General features: G+C 46.1%; 1 protein-coding gene across 3 annotated transcripts in view; it reads right to left on the bottom strand.

The window, feature by feature from the left end:
- The window catches only part of Galnt18 (polypeptide N-acetylgalactosaminyltransferase 18), a 303,973-nt gene that overhangs the window by 120,058 nt on the left and 163,191 nt on the right, over positions 1-20,724 (bottom strand). For all 3 annotated transcript variants that reach the window (XM_076940952.1, XM_076940953.1, XM_076940954.1), the window contains exon 3: positions 12,264-12,430. In XM_076940952.1, the coding sequence (XP_076797067.1) occupies positions 12,264-12,430 (167 nt within the window). The remainder of the gene's footprint in view (positions 1-12,263; positions 12,431-20,724) is intronic.

Genomic DNA, 20,724 nt, shown 5'->3' on the forward strand with positions numbered 1-20,724 from the left:
CAGAGACCCCTACTTTCTTAACCTCTACAGGCTTACACCACCACACGAAGCTCAACTTTTTTCTCTATTAGCTGATTACCTTGGGTATTTCCTGACAGTAATGGAAAGTAGATAACACAGCAACCAAACGAACTCTTATCAGGACCCACTCTTGTGATAACTCTCAAGGATAATCCAGAACATTAGCGACATCATTAATCTACATGAGACAGCAGAGCCCTGTGACCTAATTGTTTCTTACAGGTGTCACCTCTCAACACAGTCACACTGGGGATTAAGTTTCTTTCGAGAACTTTGGGGGCCACAGCCAAACCTCAGCAAGTAGGAAGTGTTTTACTGGTTTGGTTTGGAGCCCTTTTTGAGTCATGGGGAAGCAGAAGAGAACCCCAAGGAGTGTCCCAAATTTCCTGTATAATTTTCAGCACCAGGATTTGTCATTTCCAGCTGCCGAGCAAGATAAGCTCCAGGCCAAGAAGGACAAAGAGTCCTTTTCTATGGCGGTTACTTGGTTCCTGGAGGGGTTCCCAAGGGCCTCTTTTAGGGACAGCTTGACTCCCAGCTGCCAGCATCAGGCTCCCTTACCTGCAGGCAGGGAAGCAGCTTTCCCCATCACTCCCACACTTCTGTGCTTCAGTTCCAAGAATTTCCTCTCTGACAGATGGTCAGGCAGCTGACCAGAGTAGGAGAGCCTTTTTCTGATTCCTGCCAGCTTTGTTTATCCAAAACTGGTCACCTTGGCTAGTCTATAAACAAAGTGGTCCAGGCCATCTTGATGTAGCTGGCTCATGGGGTGTTCATTAGCTGAGAAGCAGGTGCTTCATCCTCCAGGCATTGTCAGGAAGTATGCCAGGGAGCCCTGACTCCCTAAGACAATTAACTTTATAAGAGAACGAGGCCAAAGAAGGCAATGAGCTACCCGTGGAGACTATACCAGGCTGGTACTATTGAGGAGTGTCTGGACTTCAGCCCAGTGATTGATGAGAACAGAGGAGATGGTAGAAATATGCAAGCCTGAGGTAGGGAAACTGAGGCTGGGCTGGTAAACAGGCAGTATCCTCAGGGTTCCACATATCCCAGTATCCCTAACTAAGGGTGTTCCCTTCAGGATACACAAGCACAGATGGATCAGAGCCTGGGGGAACAGGGGTCTAGTCTGGTTATACAGAAAACAGATTCCAGCCCTCTGGAGAAAGAGTTAGCCAGGACCAGGTAAGGTAAGGAGCTGGAGCCCAGTGAAGAGGATGAGGGAGGTATCAATGAGAAGTTCCACTCCACACTCCAGCAAGGAACTGGATTGGTAATAAAACTGGCAGAAAGTTTAGCACACAGATCAAGTGGAGAAGCTTGACAGCAGCATGTCCAGAGACCCTACCCAGCAGCAGCTACATCTCCATCAGGTCACCCATTGCTAAGAGGCTGTGGCTTCTCTCTGCAGAGGTCAGGGCTGGTGGGCTGCTGACCTTGGTGTACGTTACAGAGGCACTTCTGTGGCAGGCTCATGGAACAGGTTAGCAAGCACGGTATGGGATCCATTTCATCTCCCACATGACCCTGTTCTGAGTGTCAGGTGAAGGTACCATGTGAAGAAACACAGATGACAGTTCTGAGATAAACTGTCACAGTTGAGTGCATGAGGGGTATGTGTCTGAATCTCGCTCAACTCAGAACCACTGGCCATGGCAGGCCCTAGGCCTGGGATAGGGCTTTAGTCAGTAGAGGAAGACAGGTGTGTGCTACCTGGAGTAACTAGCAGCTCAAGAGTAACATCTGTCACTAAGGTAATGGCTTGGAAATGCAGGCCAGATGGCAGCAGAGGACAGGCTCTGTGGATGAGTCTAGGTGTGTCTTTGTTACTTTGGTCATGGCTGCTACAACATACTTGACCGAGTCAGCTTAAGGAAGGAAGGGCTCCCTTGGCTCACTCTTTGAGGGTTCAGGATATCATAACAGAAAAGTCATGATGGCAGGAGCTGAAGGCATTTGCTCACATGGCACTTGGTAGTAGGCAGCAGGCAGCGGGCAGCAGGAAGCAGATGCTGATCTAGGCTTGTGTTTTTCATATTCAGTCTGGCTTCCCCACTCCATGGGAGTATGTTGCCCAAATTTTAGTTTGCATTTGTGCACCACATTGAACCTGATGTAGAAATTCCCTCACAGGCATGCCCAGAGGAGATTGTAGATCCTGTCAAATCGACATCTAATATTAACTATCACATGGAGTCATTCTCCAGACTTCCGATGAACAATGCAGTAGTCAGAAGCAATTCTAGGCAGCAACTGGACTCTTGCAGAACATGGTGTCTCACTGCCTGAACCTCGAGATTACTGGAGGGCCACTGCCAGTGCTGGGCATGGGTAAGCCTGGTCTCGCTGGAGAAAAGATGGTGATAGGTAGCAACAAGGTGCCTTAGCCTGAAGCAGACCAGTGAAGACAGGCTTACCGCTTACATGGCTGGCTGTGTAAACACCTTTAAGCTGTCTGAATCTTAGTTGTAATTTAATTAGCTACATGGGATTTTCTAAGCTTCATAAAGCACAAGACTACAGGACTGGTTTTTTTGCCTCTGATTTTTTTTTTTTAATTTTTGCAATTATTCCAGCTGCATGCAAAGCTGTTGGTGGTTTTATGGCCCAGAATGAGTATCTCTTATGTAGGCCAGCATCTTTGAAACATTAAACAATGATTAGGCAGGCTCTGGGCCAAAGGATGGTGGGGATTTTCCAAGAAGATGAAAGGTGACCCAGCAGCTGACAGCAAGGAACTCAGGAATAAGGGTTCTACTTCGTCATTACTTGGTGACTATCTTACCAGTTGTGGAAAGTGACAGTGACTCACAATCACTTGTTATCCATCTGGATTTGAAGGTGAATATAGGTGGTGAAAAGCAGGGACAGGGCTTAATCCACTGTTTGTGGGGCCCTGCACACCACTGATTACATGTACACACATGCTTACTACTGAATGATTGTGTGTATATAGGGGCTCACCCACACAAAAGCACTCACACAGGCATACACATCTATGCATAGCATGCCCAGACATGCACACGAATACCTAACCATATATACACAGACATGCAAGCAGTTGTACACACACACTGCACTCAAACCCATGGAAACAGACACACACACACACACACACACACACACACACACACACCAATGTTTTTCTAATTCAAAGTTCACAAGGTTACCCATGGTCACTAACTATTCCATAGACTTGCAAAGCATCTGTGTCACGCGCCTCTCCTTACAGAACCCAGTAAGGCTGCAGTGCAGGAGACAGCCCATTTTTTCTCATGTTCCTCATTTCTCTTACTTTGCTGCAAAGCTTTGCTCTCTCCCGAGGGAGTGGAATTAGAGAATGGGAACAAAGGTCACACGAGTACTTTGGAGTCAGAGCACTACGGGGCATGGCAGGCAGCCTGCCCAATGGGCGAGAACATAGGCTCTGAAGCCATGCAGCCTGGGTTCCATTCTCACCTCTGTGTGACTTTGAAAAAAGTCACTTTGCTTCTCTGTGCCTGTTGGCTTGTTATATAAAGTCACACTGATGGTGACTCTTACCACTATCATAGGGCATGATTAATTTATGGAATACACTTAAAATGGCACTGGCACAGAGAAGAGCTCCATGAGGTGGGGGATGGGGGTGTGTGCCTCAGAAGGACCCAGTCTGAAGGTCACTTAGCTGATTCTGGATTCTAGCCATCCTGTATCTAGGAAGAGACTGAGGTCCTAGTCCATGTTGGAGCTTCAGAGCACAGGCCAACCTTTTTCAGATGTGTGGCTATCACTTTAGATCTGATCTATCCTCCTCTGGAAGTGTCGAGAATCTTGGCTGTCCAGACATAACCATCAAATTACCCAAGTAGAATAGTAGAAAGAGATATCAAGGCCAAAAAGTTGGGTTTCCTTATCCATTCTTCTTGGTTGTGTGGCCATGGGCCCTGCACACCCTTGTTTCTTGTTAACCTGTAAAACTTAGTTTTATTGCCTATGTGTATCTTGGGGCTATTGTAGCTACTCTTTTATCTGCAAATTGGCCAAGTGATTCCCACAAGCTACACATAAAGGTCCTGGGGTGACCCATGCTGGGTTGCTCTTAACCTGCCTACCTTGGTTCATCTCTTTCTAAATAGCATTTAGGGCTGCCATTTATGCCCAGCTAAGACACAGTGTGGTTGGGAGGGACATGGGAACACTGAGACGCTCCCTCATCCAGACAGTTCTGTGGGATGCAAAATGAAGAACAGCTTTGTGGAAGCAAATGGGCCTACTTTTGATTATTAAATCTTGGAACAAAGATGGTAGGGGTCTCTCATTCCCACAAGACAGCTATGTTGCCCGCATGTTCAAGCACTAAAACCCAGCCCAGGGTTGCCTTGCCCTGGGCAGCCATGCTCACACAGGATGAAGACAGAAGAACTGGAGCAGGAACTGAGTAAGGAGACAACTGTGGAGTCAGAGGGAGCTTTGACTGGGGTGAGAAGACAGGACTGCAGCCTGGTTCTGCCGTGTACACAGGGGCACTGAAGGCTTCTTCTGTCCTCTGTAGTCTCAGCTTCCTTCCAAGAGCCACTGTGATGGTTTATCATCACCGTCACCTTGGCTGGATTTAAAATCACCATGGAAACACTTCTAGGTGTGTCTGTGAGGGTAATGTTAGATAGGCTTAATTGAAGAGGGCAGACCCATCTCACATGTGAGTGGCACCAGCCTTTGGGCTGGGGCCTTGGTTGAATAAGAAGGAAAATGTAAGTTGAGAGCTAACATCCATCTCTCTTTGCTCCCTAACCATAGATGCATTGTGACTAGCCTCATGCTGCTGCTGCCAAGGGTCCCCACAGGATGGGCTGCCATCAAACTGTGAGTAAACTCTCCTACCCCTCTCATAAACTGATCTCTAAAGTAGCTGGTCATAGCAATATGCAAATTCACTCAGGGAATCAGCTAAGGTTGATGGACTGATTCTGAGTCTGTAGATTCTTGGTGGTCTGTCTGTCATTATGACACAAGGGGACAGCTCCATCCTGCTTGTCACTTAAATCTTAACCTAGTTCTATGTCTTCTCCTGGCAGCAAATATAAAAGACTTCATGTGAAAATGGCCAGTATGAAGACTAGATTCACAAGCAAGGATGATCAAAGACTGGCAGAGAGGGACAGGACCACCAAAGCCCCAGAGTCCTGGACATGCTAAAGCCACCTCTCTCCAGTCTGCAAGCAGAAGCAGAGAGCAAGTGCTGGGGATGGATGGAGGCTGAGCAAGTGTCTGCCAAGTCAAGAGCAGATTGAAGCCTCCAGGGAAAGGGATTCTTAAAAGAGGACTTGACATTACCATCCCTTTGATGTTCTTAGTAACAAAATAAAGATTAACTTTGAAATTTCAAGAGGCAGGAAAGAAGGGCATATGATTTTTTTTCTGTTTATCAAAAGAGGACCTGAATTCATAAATGAGACTAACAGAGTCTATGGAAGAAGCCTATTTTGTAGTTTGTTTGTTGGAAGTGGGGGTAGTGAAGCTGTGGGATATGCTAGCTGAATGGCTGGTGAGGGGACCCAAAGGATTCATGTTCACCAGAACCTGGCTCAGAACCACAGTATTCCAGGACTGGGATACTGTGGGGCATGAATAAGATCACAGAGTCACATGATTTGAAACTTGCTGAGGGAACCAATGAATGAGTGAATAAAAAGAAGCAATAACTGCATTGGATGAAAACTTTGGGGGTCCCATTCTACTGGAAGCCCAAGGTGATAATGCCAGCGACAGTCGAAGGCACTGGCCCACTGCCACTCACTGCAAAGCCCAGGGGTCTCAGAGCTTGTTCCCGTCATTTCCTTGAGATAGTGAAGAGGCACAAAGGCCTGGAATTGTGGGTTTAAGAGTTATAGAGCCCATTGAACTGATCAAGGGGTTCCCAATGGAGGAGTTAGAGTGAAGACTGAAGGAGTTGAAAGGGTTTGCAGCCCCATGGGGGGAGCAACAATATCAACCAACAAGAGCTCCCAGGGTCTAAACCACCAGCCTGGGAGCACATAGGGAGGGACCCATGGCTCCAGCTGTATATGTAGGGGAAGATGGCCCTGTCGGGCATAGGTGGGAGAGGAGATCTTTGGTTCCATGAAGGCTGGACACCATGTGTGGGGGAATTTGAGGGTGGGGAGGTGAGAGTGGGGGGGTAGGTGGGGGCACAGCCTCATTGAAGCAGGAGGAGGGGGGATGAAATAGAGGGTTCCTGGGTGGGTAGGGGGAATGGGGTAAGGAGATAACATCTGAATTGTAAATAAAATATCCAATTTAAAAAAAGAGTTGTAGAGCTGAGCTGCGGGCTGTGGCTGATCATGAGGACTCCTTGCAGGAGATGAGTTACACTGACCAAGGCATGGAATCTTGGTGGTCCTCTGGTGCTGAGGACAGGCACTAACTTCAGGATATGCTGGGAAAGGCCCCTTCCTGCTCTGCATTCCATCCTCCACCTGTGCTCATGCTCTATTCCCGGGTTGCAGCAAGAGGCTCTGCTCCATCCCTGTGCCTGCTCTAGGGAATCTGAGCCTGGCCCAGCAGCCTTTGGTACTGCACCATGAAGAAGAACAACACTTAGACATGGGGACAGAGGTTGCCAGTGGCACCAGGCAGACTCTAGATGTTCAGATAGCAGATTCACTCATCCTTTCATCAAACCCATGCATCAAATCCTTTCAAGTACTACGTACCAGTCCTCACACAGGGGAGGCAGTTGTGGCAAAGATGCTTCATATTCCTGGAGCTTTCACATGGAACAGTTCTCTCTCTCTCTCTCTCTCTCTCTCTCTCTCTCTCTCTCTCTCCTCTGTGTGTGTGGTGTGGTGTGTGTGTGTGTGGTGTGATGTTGTTTGTGTGTGTGTGTGTGTGAGAGAGAGAGAGAGAGAGAGAGAGAGAGAGAGAGAGAGAGAGAGGTGTGCCTGTGTGTCTGGTGTGGTATGTCTATGTCTATGTGGTATGGTGTGATGTGTGTGTATGTGTTTTTGTGTGGTATATATGTGTGTGGTATATGGTGTGATGTGATGTGGTATAGTGTGTGTGTGTGTGTGTGTGTGTGTGTGTGAGAGAGAGAGAGAGAGAGAGAGAGAGAGAGAGGTGTGCCTGTGTGTCTGGTGTGGTATGTCTATGTCTATGTGGTATGGTGTGATGTGTGTGTATGTGTTTTTGTGTGGTATGTATGTGTGTGGTATATGGTGTGATGTGATGTGGTATAGTGTGTGTGTGTGTGTGTGTGTGAGAGAGAGAGAGAGAGAGAGAGAGAGAGAGAGAGAGAGAGAGGTGTGTATGCGTGTTGTAGCATACAGATAAATTGGTGAGAGGGAGCAGCTAAGCTCAGTCCACCAGAGGGCAATAAGTGTTTCAGAGGGAAAGAAAGTAGAGAGGCTGCAGAATGATGGGAAGCATGGACAAGGGCTGCCATTTAAACAGTACAGGTCACTGACAGCCCCTGTAAGAAGGTGTACTTGAGAGAAGCCCCAAAGAGACAATAAAGCAAAGTACGAGGCATGGGTAAGAATGTGTCCGGTGGAATGCAAGCACATATCAATGTCCTGAGGCAGGAATAAATCTCCATACTGTTAATCACAAGTAAACACTGGCATTTAAGACTGCTGCAGGGAGTGACAGCATCCTAAGCAGAAGCTGGTCTCTGGAGAAGCAGAGTTGGGGGAGGAAGCAGCTGAGCAGATGAACGGAGGCTCTTCCACAGGACTGCTGGCAGAGGCTCAAGCCCTGCCCTCGGAGGAAGCTAACAGTGGAGATGTAGGTGAGGAAGCATGATTGGCCTTTTCTCTCTCTGTTTGAGGAAGCCCAGACTGCAGCAGAGAAGGTGGGGAGAGGAGGTCTCAGCACACACAAAGACCCTGGCTCTCTGAGGAAACCATTCCCACAGCCCTGCACTGCTTAATTTAGTAATTTTAAAGCCCAAATTCTTCCATCAACTCTTATCTCTTCCAAGACTCTGAACAATCCCAGAGGTAGGAATTAAACATCTCAATTTTACAGATAAGGAGAATAGGGTTCACACAGGTTAAGAACACACTAGCACCGAGATGCTAGAAAGAGCTCGAACTGCCAAGCTGGCGGAATGTCCAGCCCTGTGCTTTCCCATCATGGTGAGCCACCTTTACACCGTGACCTGTCACCTCCAACAGCTGTGCCATGGTTTTATTGCCTCTTTTACCTGTCCCTAGTTCCCTTAGCTCTCTGTCACTTCCACAAAACCTTTGCTTTCCTTGACCCTTGCTGTTTTCAGGGGTTTTGTCAGACAGACAGGGCAAGGAGTGTCTAAAGTTCCCCATGGGGGACGTAAGAAAACCAATGCTAAGTGACCAAAGGGGATCTGTCTCCTTCCTCTATGCTTTATACTTAATGCAAGGACTCCACCTGATAGGTCAGACTCCTGCAGTGTTGGCGGAGCTGAAGTGAGTCCATCTGATGAACTTGTGACAGTCTTGGTGACATGATATCTGACAGGAGTAGCTCCCCAGACAGAGGCTGCTGAGGGTAGAGGTGCAGCCACTGGGTCAGGCTGAAGCATCAGACCAGGGGTGCACCATTCCTTAGGGTGTCTCTCTTATCCCTTTACCAGACTGCCTCTCTGCTGGTCACCTTCCTGTCTCATTCTACACAGGGAACTCTAGTCTTGGACCCCTGCTGGCCACAGGGTGCTAGGAATAAGCCTAAGGCTGTGATGTCCTCTATGGCCTCTGCTGCCTCTTCATTCTCTGTGTATGGACTGGTGAACAGACACGCCCTTTGTTCTCTTTGGTATCTCCACCCCAGACACATCCTCTCCTGCTTCTATAGAGTTCAGAGACTCTGACTCCAGGGTCTTGGGCCCCCTCTTCAGACCCATCACTACAGAATCACTACAGAAATGACCTGGACCCCCAGCTCCCCAAGTTCACAGAAGTGCTTTTGATATGCACTCAGGATCTTGAGAGCAGCCTACCTCTGATAGAGAAAGAATAAAACAAAATACAATAACATTAAACACCACAGCACAGAATACAATGGGAAATGGCAGAAAGGTTTGTGCCATGAAAGAGTAGGTATTGTTTCTTAGAAGTTCTGCTTCAGTCCAGGGAGGTGTGTGCAGGGGCATGAGTGGGCGTGTTATCCTGGGTCAGACGGAAGCTTACTTCCTGCTGTAGATGCTGCTGCTGTGAATGTTTACTTTTGAGAAGCACTGCTCCAGCTCCTTGCCTTAGCTGGTGATGCTCCCTTGGAGTCGAATCCCTCATAGAGAACTCCCCCTCCCTGCTTTCCCCTCCGCACATGGCTTTTCATCCACAGCCCCACCCTTGGATGACCACTGCTATTTATCAAGGCTTCCAGAGCCCAGATTTCCCAGACCCTGGATTTCTCTGACTTTTTATCATCTACCTGCCTGTGGGTTTGGACAACCTGTAGCTCTTTCTTTCCAGAAAACTTGACTGTCTGGGGAGACCACTGGCTCCTGATTCTCTGTGGTTCCTACGCTGCCACACCTGTCACTGCCCACCTTCTCCTTCCAGATCCTGACTAGCTCACCTCCAACACTCTCTTAAGCCTCTGGGTTCTTACTCTCTGCTCTTCTCTTTAAATGCCTGTCTCCCAGCACAGTGACCTTACTGGGTAGAGAGTGGAGGCACATTTGGACCATTCATCCAGGCTATGAATATCCAGGTTAGAGCTATGGATTGTTAAGGGTGCTTTAAAAATAGTAATTTCCAGTCCTTGATGCCTCAAATTTAAAGAGGTAGAATCTCTTAGGAGAGCTTTTGGGTTGTTTTATAATAATAATAATCATAGTTATTATTATTATATATTATATATTATATATATAATATAATAAAATATATAATATAATAAAATAATATATAATATATTATAAAATAATATATAGAATATATTATAATAATAGTTGTTATTATTATTATAATTATTATAAAAACTATTATTATTATTTTGAGACAGGGTATCATTATACAATACTGACAGGCATGAAACTTGCAATGTAGATCAGGCTAGCCTTGAACTCCCAAAGAGCCACCTGTCTCTGGAGTACTGGGATTACAGGCATACAACACCACATCTGGCTTGACATCATCCTTTTGAAGTAATTAAAAACCCAGAGTGTAGAAGATGGTTTCATACACCCTCATCTCAGCTTCCCTAATGCTAATATCTTTTAAAAAATTATTTTTCTAGCACTTCAAAACAAAGCCTGGAGCCTGGTACATGCTAAGCAAGTGAGCTAATAGTGAGCTACAACCCAGAGCCCACTGGCAACTCTGTACATACTACAGCCAATACGTTACTCAGGATATGGGATGCTGCTCCAGTCCTCACAGCAGGTGCAGACGCTCACTTGGGAATGATATGTGGTTTCGTCACCTATGCATCTGGGTGTAGCTCCCCCTGCAGCTGAGTTACTTCACTGTACTGGACTCCCTATAGGGTTGAAAGCTCCCAAGTATTGTTTGAATGGCATACATGAAAAGTATGTCATTCATTCATGAGTAAGCACTGCACCAGCACACTGCTCTGTCACCTCCATCTCCTAGGACAATGCCCACCATCCCTTACATCATCTTCGTTTGAAACTTCAAGTCATCAGTGTCCTGCTTTCATTTGGATCATCTGTCCATGGCAGGTTCCACAATTCTTCCTCTGTAATATCTCTCAGGCTAACGTCTTGTTCTCAGTTCTGGTCGTGGACTTCCGGTCTGTCCTTCTCCAGGAGCCTTCTTACCATGTCCCTTCATCCAGAGGCCTTTTCTCCACCCAGGATCACAAAGCACAGACAAGCTTCTCCTTTGCTCAACCCTCACTGCTCTCACCAAAGCCATCTGATGGTCACCATCATTGACAGAATAAAGTCTACATTCTAAAAACTCACATAAGAAATCTTTCATATCTGACATTTTCTGTACCTAAATTTCTTAGAAAACCAGTGCAGCATCCCTATGCTCTCTCCACAGATTAAAGTCAAGTGGAATCTCTTCCTTTAGTCTGTGATAAATGTATCAGAGTGAGACTTGGGAGTATCTTTTATTTGGAAATACCCTCACCTCTGGAAGAGAGGTTCTGGCATCCCTCCACTCCCTCATTTGATCTAAGAGGTAGGTGCACAGCTCTCTGGAGGGTCCTTTCATTGAATCTTCAATGAGGTGAAGGTGGATACCAATAGAGATGAGGGCTGGGCCTCTCCTACGGGTCTCATGTCCACCTCCTTCAGAATGACATTGGCAGCTTTCTCACATAATTTATGTCTCCTTCCTTTGTGTTCATGGGGAGACAAAGCAAGTGAATCACAAGTGTTCTTTTTGGAAAGCTCCTGAATCCACCCACAACTCTGTCCCTGTGGTTCTTAACTCAAGACAAAAAAAAAATGAAAAGAAAAACTCACTTATTGAGATGAAAGGCATTTCAATTATCTGATATGTTTCAGCTTTAATTGATAACAAATCAAAAATTGCCCACCTCATTACAGTAACTGATTCATCAGGAATTTCCCTACATACGCCAGAGAAGGCTTGAAAGACAATGCAAGGACATGTGAACTGCTCACACCATGGCTGACTATTTAAGGTCATACATTATCATAAGCACATGAACGGATATGGTCCTGATGAGAGCACTGGTCTCTAAGCTTTGCACACCTGATCTTTAAGTCTGGAGAGTTCTGGGAACTTATGAGAGTGGGAATCAGAGGATGTGAAGCATGTACCAATGGATAGAGGTTGCTGGTGGAGGCTGGAGAAAGACACACAGAATAGTTCAATAAGGCACTTGCAGGCAAGCTTGAGCCTTTCGGGGAACAAAGAATAGACATCAGAGGGATTCACACAAATTTCTAATAGCTCCATTGCTTTTATTTGGTTCACATCTATCAACAACCCCACCATCAACACCATCCTCACTCTTGATGGCAAAACAACTACATGTCATCATCCAAGTGAAGGTGACTACCATTAGTGAAACAATGCTTCCTTCATAGGAAACAGTTATGGTATGTGAGGTGGAGTCGATTCACGACATCTCATCTCCTCATATTGCTTTGAAATGCTGGGAGAAGCAGTGGTCAGCCACTGAAGACATGGCCCCTCTGGGGTGCACATGGACTTTCCAAGCAGTGACCATCATGAAACTGTGGCAATACCCCCTAGATGGAAGAGCCAATAAAAGCCTTGAGAAATGAAAACCCAAAGCTAAAGACTCTTATCAGCCCTCACGGGACGGGCACTCACCGTTGCTGCTGTTGTCGTCCACCAGGATGATCTCCTTGAGCAGGTGTGATGGCGTGCGTTCCATGGCTGAGTGGATGGAACGCAGCAGCACCGAAAGTGCCTCGTTGACGAAGATGAACACGATGCTCACCTCTGGTAGGCTGTCGGGGAATGAGAGGTTGCGGCACCTGGAAAGAAGAACAGCTGAGCTTTTGGATCTGCTGGGGACACCACTGGGATCACACCAGGTGCTGGTCTATCCCCAAACCTCCTTCAGCTTTTCTGGTGTGGTCAGGAGCCCCAATTCTCTCCAAGGCCTCATCTCCAGTATGCCAAAGATGGGACCTACCTACGCAGCAGAAGTCTAAAGCTACTGAAAGCTTGGCCATAACAGCATGAACATGGGTTAGTGGCCATGTCAGCTGTGGGGCAGGACCTGAGCATCTGGCGCAAGGCTTCTTAAGACTTCTTATAAACATAGCCCCTCTTACCTGGGAAATCTTAAGTGATACTGAGTATATAGGTATTTAAAACAGGTATTTAAATCAAACTTTGATGATAAATCACAAAAAATTATCTTAAAACAATTCTTTGGGTATAGAGAAAATTTATCATTTATTAAAGATAAATGGAAAACTAATATATGAATGACCTCCTTATGCTTGTCTTTTCAATACAGCACAATCCAAAGGCTCACTAAGTTTACGTGTGAGCCATAGTGGTCAGGATACAGGAAGTTCTGCTGTCTGTAATTGACTAGTGTATTTCTATGGGAACTGAAAACTTTGAATGGAGAGTAAAACACTGCAACTTATATCATACAGCAACCTTGAAGCTGAGCCTGTTTCAGGGAGCACCCATTGCTGTCATATGGCCTTGGTATATAGGCTGCAAAGTACCTGTGTTTAGAACCAAGGCTGCAGAGAAGTTATGTGCCATATATAGGTCAGCACCGGCAGAAACTTCTCCGATTCTTCATGAGTTTGACTTTTGAACTAAGCTTTTGTCTCGGTGCACTCAGAACCTTTGGCTCTTTCAGATCTTTCACAACCCCCACACTTTATTATGGGTTAACGAGCCAGAGGGTAAGAAGCTTTGACCTAGTATAGCACACAGCCAAAGGAGGCTTCTTTCAGAACATTTGCTGGAAGGATGGCTTAGCATTTCAAAACCAAAGGATGAAAAACGCAGCTGAAGGGAAGTCTTAGTGTCTCTAAAGGCAGGAAGGTCAGACCTTAGGTGACTGACTTTAGGAGAGAGCTGTGACTCCACCTAGAGACTCTATTAAACCCACTCTTCCTCACTCTTGGAAGTGTTCCCCACATCCCATCCATCCAGTGACCCAAATGGAAGTTAAAGTCAGAATCCCAACACAGATGAGACAGAAGGAGCAAGCCTAATGTCTGTCACTCATAGCTACTAATGGCTAAAGCAGAAGTCATCTGCCATTCAGTGGTCACACACACACACACACAGAGAGAGAGAGAGAGAGAGAGAGAGAGAGAGAGAGAGGGAGAGGGAGAGAGAGAGAGAGAGAGAGAGAGAGAGAGAGAGAGAGAGAGAGAGAGAGAGAGAGAGAGAATTCTAACTCTGGTCTTCTCATGGCCATACCAAGGACGAAATGGCCACGAAAGGCGCTGCCCCCAGACTGTCCATTTTCCCAGCTTCCTGAAGCCATTGAGAAGACCCTTACTTGACCAGAAGTGCACTCACAGAAGCTACATGTCTTTCTGCATGGGAAGAGAAGAAAAGAGCCATGAAATCAGTGGCCACAGAGGCCAGGCAACAAGAAGAGCATACTTCCCAAGGGTAATTCTTGCTATCAAAAGCATAGCCTTCATGGGCAGGAACCCCCGCTGGTGGCTTGCCCTGCCTCAAATGAAAAGCTGTTCAAGAAGGTCCTGAGCCTCACCTTCAAGACAGCTGAATGAAAGGAGAGAGCCCCTGGCTTGGGGAGGAAGCTGCCTGCTTACACCTACCACCTGGCATGGAAGGCTCCAGGGGTTTAGGGCTTGTGGCCGTGTTACATTGTTCCAAAGCAGTGGTGCAGCCAAGTTAGAACACGCGGTAATTAGCGTAAGAGCGTGGTTCTTCTGCTCACAGTAATTAAAGTGCTGCAGGATAGGAATGGGCCTGTTCTTCTTAATGAGGAAGGCTGCAGGATAACCAGACTGAGCAATTTGGAGAAATCACCATGGGGCCCCAGCCTGCTTAAGAGCAGGAGATTAATAAACGAAAATCACTGTCTCTATGGTTACCAGAAATTTACAGAAACTTCTCCCATTCTATTTCCAGCTCTCCTTCCCTCTCACCAAAGGGAGGTGAGGGAAGGAAAGGACTTGAGCCTTTCCCCAAATCTACTTCATACTACAACTTTAATACAACCATCAGGTGAACAGACTGGCACAGCACACTTTTATTCTTGTACATAATGGAATAACTATGTATTGTAGAGTTTTGTATACCTGGTAGGGATGATGATAGGTGCCGGGACACAGACAATCCCTTGTCCTCATGGGGCTTATATGTTGACAAGAGAAATGGATGAGTGTGAAAGCAAGTTGCTCCAAGTGTTGAGGTCAAAGTAGCACAGGGAACATGGATATCGTGATGTCTGGACAGCTGTTCCGGGGAGTGGTCAGGAAGCCTACTATGAAGAGGGAGATTTCACTAGACTCTTAAACATTGGTCATGCTGAGATCTCACAGGGCCCAGGGAACAGTGCTGTGGTTAGAGAGGAGATAAGCAGCCTGTCTAACCAATGAGAAGGGAAGAAATTCTTCAGCTTATCAGACCGTTCCCAAAGATACTTTCCTCTTTCCCTACAGTGAATGCAATTTCAATAACAACATTGAGAAGATTTGTGGAAGATGGCCAAGTGGTTCTGTTGGCTAGAACTTATTTATAATGGGCAACTAAGACCAGGCAGCCGAACCTTCCCTGGGCAGGGGAACAGGAGAATACTAACACATACATTGCTTGCTAAGTTCATGTTAAAAGTAGTGTCACACAGGCCTGGAAAGATGGCTCAGGAGTTTGCTGCTCTTCTGAAGGACCTGAGTTTGAATCTCAGAGTCTAATGCAGAATCCACATCATCTTCTGGCTTCTTCAGGCACTCAAATAGATATAGCACACATGAACACACACACACACACACACACACACACACACACACACAGAGAGAGAGAGAGAGAGAGAGAGACAGAGAGAGAGAGAGACAGAGAGACAGAGAGACAGAGAGACAGAGACAGAGAGAGACAGAGAGACAGAGACAGAGAGAGACAGAGAAAGCAAGAGAAAGAGAAACAAACCTTAAAATATGTAGTGCCATACACAATCAAACACATTTAAAAAAAAAATCTTCAAGTACAGTGGACAGCTCCCAATGGGGTCATTGTATGGTTCAAGTTCACTGTTCTTCCTGGTAAGTGAGGCTGTGGCCCTAGACTCCTGTACCCACCTATAGTTTTTCAGAGAGAGTTAATCACCTTCCCCAAGTCTCTTTCCTTATTTCTGGACATGGCTACCCAGATTTCTCCTTTTAAGAAAACTCATTTAAATTTCCCCTGTGACAGCCATAGTGGCCTCTGTAAGCTAGTCTCCCGGTAGTCATTCTCCAACCATAATCAAAATGTTATGGTTCTTTTACAACTAAATTCCATTGACCACCATTTTCATAAAAAAGACTTTCAAACCAGTTTTTCTAGGGAAACTCCTGTACATAACAGAATCCCTGATATATCATATCATATCCACACTTGATTGTTTATAATCTCTCCCTGTGTGCCAATGAATATCGCACCGTGATAGCAAGGATTGTTTTTCAACTCTGATACCCTGTCATCTTCAACAAGGACCTGGCACATAGTAGGTAGTTAGTGTTTTGAGCATCAAATAGAGCACATAAGCGGGTTTATTTTCTGCACATCTTGTATCTTATCTGCACACCACAGATCTCTTGAATACCAGGCCCTCCCTCCACCAGCAGGCTCTTGTTTTCCTGTGTTTTCTTTCCATGAATTTATGTCCCAGTTCCTCATAACCTCCATTAAGTTGTTCCATCAAATGTCCTAATCTCTTCAAAGCCTTCTTTTTCCTTTTTACTGGGAACCTGATTGTGTGTGTCCCTCACAATACTTCTCCCTCCCCACTTCAGGCCTTTCTCACCTACCTAAAAGATGGTGTAGGTGAAGCATAACCAGGCAAGGAAGGGGTCATTGCTAGTACACAGGGATGGAGGCACCTGGGCATGCTACTCAGCTTAGCCCGCCATACTGTGTGATCTTGGACAAGCTCTCTCTCTCTCTCTCTCTCTCTCTCTCTCTCTCTCTCTCTCTCTCTCACACACACACACACACACACACACACACACACACACACACACACAGAGACATCTTCACATAGGAAGACAAGATTGCCCAGAGGTCTTTTGCTGAGTAAACTTAAGGTTTTTTCATCATGCGTACAGTGAACCAAAGACATTTGAAATAAATGACTGAAAAAATGATCTGTACTCTCTGGTTTCCTCCAAAGCAGTGCCTTGTCACTATGAACCATTCCAAGGACATCCCTCACCACTATAAATGTCTGGCCACCCTGCCCCTGAACCACAAGTTTCCTGATGGCTGAGATGAGAATGGCCTTGCTCACAGCCCCATACCACTGCCCAGCACAGTACCTAGCAATGAATTCTGTCAACTTGTTGATAAAGTTTCCTTTCCAATTGTTCCTAACCCCACTCCCCACCTCACATACACATAGTCATGCTTCCAATCTCTCTATTCATTGTTGAAGCAGAGCTTATGTTGCTGAGGGAAGAAAATAAAAAGAGACAAGAAAGAAAAAATGCATCAGTCAAAATATATACTCATATCTGCTGGTCACAGCCCTCATTGGCATTTCAGGTTGCCAGACTAGGAACATATGGTTGCTGCCGGGGCTCTGCAGTGGAAACACTTCTAAGAAATATCACAAAGGAAGATGATGTAAGATGTGGGGATGATGACATGATTGGTCTTCCACTGGCCCAGTCCCTGTCAGTACCAGCTAATTTGTACAGTTTGGGCCATTCTGTACTCTAATTGGGCTGACTTATTAAGTCCCTCCATGATGCAAGTCCTTATATAGGATCCACAGGTTTCCCTGACTGTGGACAGAATGGACATTAGTTCTGGGTGCCTGCCTTAGACTCCAGCTGACTTCCCCTGTGAGCCCAACACTCACCCTTTAGACTTTGCCCTCATGTGGACACTGCTGAGGTGATCCAGTCTCATGGTTTGACTGAAATGCCCCCCACAAGTTAATCCATTGAATTCTTGGTCCCTGGTTGGCAGAACACTGACTTTCAAGGTTACACTTAATCCTAAATGCCTCCCTCACACTCTGCTTCCTGTCTATCATGAGATGAATGTGGCTCCCTCCCCATACTCCAGTTGTCATGACGATGGGGCTGAACTCTCTGAAATAAGAGGTCAAAACAAACCCCCTCTTCTCCTGTGTTATTTCTGTTAGGTCATTTGGTCACAGGTATGTAAAAGTAATAAGTACATCTAGCACCTAGGTCCTCTAGGATGAAGTGACCGTATCCTTTGATCCACATCTTCGCAGGTAAGATGTTTTCTCAGAGGGTTAGTCAGCTTGCCACTGCTGTTCAAACACCTGTGGGAAGTCAAGGTAAAGGGAGGAAAGGTATATTTGCTTCATGGTTCCCTAGAGTTCAGCCTTTAGTCATTTGCCTGTTGCTTCATGGCAGTGTACATAGAGGAGGCCAGAAGAGAAAAGCATTTCATCTCATTGTGGACAGGAAGTATGATTTGAATATGCTTGGCCCATGGGAAGTGGCACTATTAAGAGGTGTGGCATTATTGGAGGAGGTGTGGACTTGGTAGAGGAAGTGTGGAAGTGTGACACTGTGGGGATGGACTTTGAGGTTCCTGTTCTCAGACTCCACCCAATGTGGAAGAGAGCCTACTCCTGGCTGCCTGAAGAAACCAGTCTTCTGGCTGCCTTTAGACCAAGATAGAGAAAAGAACTCTTGGCTCCTCCAACACTATGTCTGCCTGTATGCTGCCATGTTTCCCGCCATAATGATAATGAACTGATCCTCTGAAATTGTAAGCCAGGTCCAATTAAATGCTGTCCTTTATAAGAGTCACCTTGGTCACAATGTCTCTTCACAACAGTAAAACCCTAAGGCAGGAATCAGTATCAATAACCTAACTTCCTTCTGCTAGGCCCTACCCTGAGGGCTTTATTGCTTTCTAATAACACCATGAGCTGGTCATCAAACCTTCCACACATGGACCTTTAAGAGCATGCTATACACAAACTATAGCTCAGAGCCACCCTCCCAACCACCCTGATAGATGTCTCTGTTCCCCTACCCCATTCACTTCTGTGGTGAAGGGCATGAGGATTGCAATGCAAAGACACCACATGAATGTCACTCACTTCTCCTTTTTAAAGGACACTTAACTGTGTAACACCCAGCTCTGACTTTGGAAGAGGCACTTTCCCCTGTAAAATTAAGCCATAAAAGTTACCTTTTGATTTTCACTCTTGCTCAATGTCAAGCTGTTCCCCACTAGAGATAAAAACAAGGTGTAGTGGAAGGGGAATGTTGGGACTGTCTAATAAGCTGAATTGATGGTCCCGATAAACCTCACTCTATTGATCTCTGCACACAAAAAGAGACACGGGGACAAGAGACAAGGCAACCTAAGGGAGCTTCTCTGCAGATTTATACCCAGATTGCTGACAGTCATCCCTGAGACAAATTTCTACCAGGAATTTTGGTGTCATTACCTATGAGAGGAATACTAGGCCCCTGTATGAGGCCATGACCAGCCTTGGGCTTCAAATGAGGAAATCAGTCCTTGTGCCTGCAGCCGAGCAACCGATGTTGGATTGGCAGCCTCTGCCCTATCTTTGATCTCAGCAAACGGACAAGATCATTGTCCATAAGATGATTCATGGGGTAGTTTGACCTGCCAGGAAGGAGGATGGAGCATACCATTTCCAGAATGAGATCAAAGGAGATTGCCAATGAACTTTGGGGACAGGGCTTCTGTGCCAGAGTTCTGGGAATGCAACAAAGGGTCTTATTTGAGAAGACAACACTCTGGAGTAACCACTCCCTGGGGGAAGGTTGTCCTAACCACTCTTCCCAAACTTCTCCCAGAGACCCTCCCCTCTAAGCTATAATCAGACTATGACGTTGAGGTGAGTTGTTAGCCACCTGGAACATAAACCCAGGGAGACCTCATGGCCCACCTGACAGCTGTTGGCTCTCCATGATCCTAGAGAGTACTGGTGTCTTTACACCAGCCACTAATCTCTGTGTACCCACACAGCATGCCTGGTGTTTCCGTGACCTCACTATGGCAGACTTCTAGCTTGGAGCACTTCCAGGTTGTATCGGCACTCACATCTGTTGGCTTCCTTGAGATTGGACTCAAGTAGACCCAAGAATGTGGTAATGTAAGGATTCTCACTGACATGAGCAAAGTTGAGACTGTCCCTCCCTCTGGCTGGCATATACATCTATACAACCTTCAGAACTTAGGGATTCCCACACTCTTTACCACTCCTCCTCAGACTCTACAGAGAATCCCTGCAAGTAACAGTAGTAACGAACATTTCATCATGCCATAAGGCATGCTTTTGTTCTTTTCTACCATTTTATCACACCCAACAACTAGTTAGCATCTTTGTCCCCAATTCAGATGAAGGGAATGCAATTGAGGTGAGAAGTTATCCTCCAGGGCTTGATTAAGCCCAGGCTCCTCTAGCTGCAAACCCCTGCTGTATGATCATGCCTACCTTTCTTCCTATGCCTCTAGAAGTGTGTCCAGGGAGACAGTGGCATTGTGTTACTGGTATCATGAAAGCCTGCAGGGAGGCTTTACTCCTAAGCTGCCAATTATGCATAAGAACTAGAGAAGGGATTTTATGTGTGGATGGAAGGTATGGGACAACGTGTTAAAGATTTCTGGGCATGGAAGCTTGAGGTTATCTCCCAGTTACATTACTGCCTTTGAGATAAGCAGTTCCAGGGACATCTGTATAAAGGTTACAGTGTTTTCCGCCCTCCTTTCCACATTATCATTTAGTCTGTAACTGAGGGGGACAGTGGCTGATTCCTAAGCCTCACATAGTGATCACTAGGCTTAATTTTAGCCTATAAGGCAGTCTTGCCGGGGCCTATTTTATGACATTTTCTGGGAGAATGTAAAGAACATAGGTTATCAACAACAGTCCATGGAAACAATTCTGCTCTAGTCTTGGTGAACCAGAGAATTTATTGGGACTACTTGCATGATTGTGGGTGACTCAAAGTCAGCTGAGTGACAGAAAGACCATTCCAGCATGTGTGAAGACAACTTTCAGGCAGCATTACCAAAGAGAGTCCCTCCCTGACAACAGTCCACTGCTTATCTGACCTTGGGGAGGAGCTTTGTGACTCTTGCAGCTTTCTAAGCT

Source organism: Arvicanthis niloticus, chromosome 1 (assembly GCF_011762505.2).
Source record: "Arvicanthis niloticus isolate mArvNil1 chromosome 1, mArvNil1.pat.X, whole genome shotgun sequence".
Classification (NCBI taxonomy): Eukaryota; Metazoa; Chordata; class Mammalia; order Rodentia; family Muridae; genus Arvicanthis; species Arvicanthis niloticus.